Source organism: Phaethon aethereus (assembly GCF_964289735.1).
Source record: "Phaethon aethereus genome assembly, chromosome: 5".
NCBI lineage: Eukaryota > Metazoa > Chordata > Aves > Phaethontiformes > Phaethontidae > Phaethon > Phaethon aethereus.
This window is the reverse complement of record NC_138579.1, coordinates 16986042-16991129: the sequence shown is the minus strand read 5'-3', so window position 1 is coordinate 16991129 and position 5088 is coordinate 16986042. Positions and strand designations below refer to the sequence as shown.

At 40.4% G+C, this 5088-nt stretch overlaps 1 protein-coding gene across 1 annotated transcript; it reads left to right on the top strand.

Moving 5' to 3' along the window:
* Positions 1-783: 783 nt before the first annotated feature.
* BDKRB2 (bradykinin receptor B2) lies at positions 784-1929 on the top strand (the record flags this gene model as incomplete). Its single annotated transcript, XM_082000029.1, has 1 exon — positions 784-1929. One exon carries the CDS (start codon positions 784-786, stop codon positions 1927-1929), a length of 1146 nt encoding a protein of 381 aa, XP_081856155.1.
* Between the last annotated feature and the right edge of the window lie 3159 nt (positions 1930-5088).

Below are 5088 nucleotides of genomic sequence, written 5' to 3'. Positions count from 1 at the left end.
ATTGGCCTGTCCTGCCTGACACCTCTGGTACAAATTTTACAGTATAGAGTAACCTTTGCCTTTACTGTACTTCATAACATGTGGTCTTCATCTTTGCTTTGGGTTCTCAAGCACTACAGTGCTTAATTAAAACTGAGTACACAAAACGACCGCCATTTTTCAGTAATTCTGCATCCAACAGCCAAATGTCTATATGCACATCAAGCACTGACACCCATCAACCAAGAAATCCATTAACCAGAGTACAAATTAGAATCCCCATCCTTTCAGGGGTTACAAATGTGTCCCCTTTTTACTGCCAAGTTACCAGCTGAATCAGACAAATGTCTTAATTAAAAGCACATCTGAAATCTTCCAATCAAACCATAACATAAACAGTGGTATTTTAAAGACCTGGCAAAAGACAAACAGTATTTCTGTTACCCAGTCCAGAGAATTATATACACAGATCTGGGAAGCCAGTCTTGTATTTGCATAATATCCCATCAGTCATTATCTCAGAGCACAACAATAAAAAACACGGTTAACATTGTAACAGTACGGAGTGGATGCTGAACACTCAACTTTTGTTTGGTCTTTGTGACATTTAAGCGCATATCTAACATTTATGCCTGTAAATTGCTCCCTGTCAGACCCCAAGCTATTCTGACCCATAGAATATTTACAGTACAGCACGTGGTTTTAAGCTTGTGCTCTTGCACTCACATTGTCTCACTGCAGCCTGACAGCAATGACTTAGATGTAGCCATCTCATGTCATCTTTTTCTTTTTCTCTGCACAGACATGGTTTCCATCACAACTGAAAACATTACACAGCTTTACAACGTCACGGCCACCCAGGACCTCACAGTCAGTCCGGCAAACTTCCACAATAATTCGGAAGTGCATCAGCTGAATCAATATGAATGTATTAATTCAAATGTATGGAAATGGCTACATGATTTTCAGCCCGGATTCCTCTGGTTTATATTTATTCTGGGAGCAATAGAAAACTCCTTTGTCCTCATAGTCCTGTGTTTCCACAAGAGTCACTGCACAGTGGCTGAAATTTACCTAGCAAACATGGCACTTGCTGACCTAATGTTAGTCTGTGCTTTACCTTTCTGGGCCATTAATATTGCTAATAAATTTCAATGGCCCTTTGGCCTGTTCCTTTGTAAAGCTGTCAACATAATGAGCAGCATGAACTTCTATTCTAGCATTTATTTCCTGACACTAGTGGGCATTGACCGCTATCTGGCCTTGGTGAAAACCATGTCTCTTGGGCGGATGCGGCGAACGGTCTGTGCCAAATGGAATAGCTTTGTAATCTGGATGTGTGCGTTGCTCATATGTTCACCTACGATGGTGTTCCGAAATTTACAGTATTACAAAGAATACAACATCACAGCCTGCATTCTTGTTTATCCATCCAGCTACTGGCAGCCTGCAAACAACTGCTTGCTGAATATTGTGGGCTTTGTGATCCCACTCTGTGTAATTACCTATTGCACTATGCAAATCATCAAAGCCTTACGAAGTAGTGAGCTACAAAAACTGAAGTTAGTCCACACAGAGAGGAGAGCCACCATGCTGGTCCTTGCTGTGCTCTTGCTGTTCATCGTTTGCTGGCTTCCATTCCAGATCAGCACGTTCATCGACACAATCTGTTACCTCGCACCCACTTTCAACTGCTTGGAAGAAATCAATGACATAGTGACCCAGCTGGCTACGTACTGTGCCTTTAGCAACAGCTGCCTGAACCCAGTCTTGTATGTAATTGTTGGGAAGCACTTCCAGAAGAAGGCTGTGGAATTCTACAAGGGCTTGTTCCCAAAGAGGTGCAGAAAATCAGAGTCTGTGCAGATGGAAAACTCCCTGGACACTTTGAGAACTTCCATTTCAAGTGAATACCCACAGAAAAAGTCTGTTTTCCCATTACCACAATAGCACAATTTGTTCATTACAGGAAAAAAGCCTTCTAACATATCAGTCTCCACAAATATCCGTCTGCTACTGGTCCACAGGGTAAACATGTAGTAGTATTAACCATTTGTGGGAAATCAACTGTTTGATCTTAATGGAAACTCCATACAGACACCTACTTCTAATGTTATTGGGCATTTTTCATGATTGAATCCTACTTTCTAGCATACTTATATTTTCATGGCTGAATAATATTTGATGCATGTATCATTTGAAATGTTTGCATTTCTAAGGTGTATATACTGTTCTCTGAATAGAGCCCCAGTATAGAAGCTATTGTCAGGATTGTGTAACTACTTACGGTACTCGCACAGTTTGTTACAGTAGATTTTTGATAGGAGGTTACTTGCTTACCAGAGTAAGTTCTGGTAAATGAATCCTGTAGAACTATTACTCAAAGGGATTTTTGGGCGTTGTTACCTTCTGGGCTTTTACTTTCTCTGTTCAGTCATCCAAAACTATTTTGCTTTCTTGATTGACAGACTGTGCGTTTTTGCAACTGGTCTGCCCCCACTAGTTACAGGTTTACATCAACTTGTATGTATGGAAAGTAGCTCAAAAAAGGTAAAGCAGTAGCAGAAGGAAGGCTGCAGCCAGCTGCATGAAGCTAACTGAGTTTTCTTTGTAACAGGAGATTATTTACCCCTTCTGCATTGGGGTAAAAGCATTCACTTGCTCCTTATTGAGTGAATGTTATTTATGTTCATACCTACACTTCAGCTCAGAGACTTTTTAATATTCACAAAGCATAATGAATATTTGTATATATTTTTTAATGGAAACATAAAAGCTCAGCACTACTGGTATAATCTCACGAGTAGAAGAAACGGAGAACATGAAAAAGAGCATCACCTAACTGCCTTAGAAATCTAACTGAAGATAATAGGAATCTTGAAAGTTCAGAGTATTCAAGAAATGCCTTTTCAAACTCGAATAGCACCTACATTTTATTTGTAGAGTTAATCTGAGTGATTTTAATACAAGATAGCTTTCCCTCAGTTGGACTGGATTTATGATCCAAGTTGAGTTTACAGAGAAGATAAACTCATAGCGTACTGAATTGTCAGTATGCACTTCTACCTCTAGGAACTTTGATCGAAAACTGAGATGGAGATGATCTAGAATCTTCTGAAACTAACAGAGCCTTTGGCCTTTACAAAGCACTTAAGGTTACAACCTTAAAGCCACCAAGGGAAATGGAGTTTGGTGACATAAGTAAACTCAGATTGCTACTGTGTGGTCTTTATTCATCAGAGCTTGAAAGGAGCAATAAAGCTCCATTTATGATGGCAAATTTGTATTAAACCTTCAGGTAATTAAACCCAAAAATGCTCTAGAAGTATGCAGATGTGCTATAAAAACTATGGGATTTAGATCCCTCTAGATGATTTATAGACAATTTCCATAGGTTTTTTTAATAATCCACTATAATCCTATGTCATAAATACTTCTATTGGTCATTTTTTTAAATTGTCCATGACACCTATGATGAAACACTGCAAGGCTCTCTGTTATCTCCAGTGTTATCAATACTGTCTCATTCATAAGCATGATGCTCATGCAACCGTTAAATAAAAGGAAAGCTGTACAGAGGTTATTGAGTCAATGGAAGAGATTTTTGAGTATTTGGTACTGAGAAGTAAAATATAAACATGTTATTATATTAATATGACATTAACTTAAATCATGTAAATATGTAGACACATTATTTTGCTATGCAGTATGTACAACAGAAAATAAACTACTTTAAGAAATTAGATTTGCTGGCATTTTCTTCTCTATCCTGTATCCTGTTACTCAAGAATTACTTGTTAGAAGTGCAACTGTTGCAGGTACTTTCTTTCACCTCTCATTGCACCAAAGGAAAGTGAGCTGAAACCACAGAATTTTAGCTACTTTTAAAGCTTTGTGTCAGCTTTCTTTTCAGGACCCATTTCTGAGTGGTGCTGACCACCCTCAGTCCCTTTGAAAGTTAAAATCTGAATCAAGGCGTAAGCGAGCAAACTGAAATCTTTACAGTAGCTTTTCTGTGTCCACTGGTAGCTTAAGGTCCCACGAAACAGCAGATATTACTTTTCTTTGCTAGGACCTGGGGTACACAAGTGCCTATAGGTGCTGTTTGTGGGATGGATCCTCTGCCCAAAGCCTCCACTCTTCTCTCAGAGCACACAGACGCCAGCAGCAATGGAAAGCCCCCTGCACCAGCCTCTGCAGAATGCGCAACGTCAGCTCACAGCCTGCTTAATTCATGTTCTTGCCCACTTCCCAGCACGATCACACATTGTGCAGTATTGGCATGTACTGCTTAGGCAGGTACTGCTTAGGCAGGTACTAAAAAACCTCAAGAAATAAAGTGCAATGTCCAACCTACATCTTACCCACTGGTAGCCTATAGTCACACTCAGATGCTTGGCTCTGTCCTGTTCTCACAGAAACAAGGCAAAATATGAGAAGGGCTCTTGGTAAGACAAGGGCAGACTTTATCCTGAGGATCTCAGAGCTGGAAATGTCAAACTATAACCACATCGCCTTTTTACTCCTCTTTATCCCATCCCGTTCCCACCGCTGCTCCTGCCTTCCCTTTTACCTGAGGCTGCCACACCTTTCATTGAGACTTTGGCCACACAAATGGCCAACCCTGCATTCAGTCTGGTGGAGGTGGCTGGGGACCACTGCCAGAGCAACAGCAAGGTCATCACAGTCCGCTGATATTTCTGAACTGCAGTAAGTACAGGCAGGAATAATTCTCACCTTTTCACTGTCTGTTTTTTCAGGTTGGTCATTGGCTTCACTTGAAATGCAAAATTAACAACCTTAAAAGTTGTTAGCACAAACAGCTGGTGTTTGTGGGCAGGACAAAGTTGCTTGTCTTTAGGCAAGGTGTCTGTGGAGAAGTCAGGGTCTTGGTTCAGGATTCCCAAATCCCCAAGCAATACTTTAGCCTTTGAATCATCCTTTCACTCTGTTCTTCCACCAGCACATCGTGGGTTTCCAGCCTATATTGGCTCCTTCCATATTTTGCTGTTTCAGCCTCTGTAAGTTGTATTTAGTAGGGCTTGATTATTACTGCACTGTGATGTTACCAGGATCATTTACTAGGAATTGTAAATCACTGCACAAGAG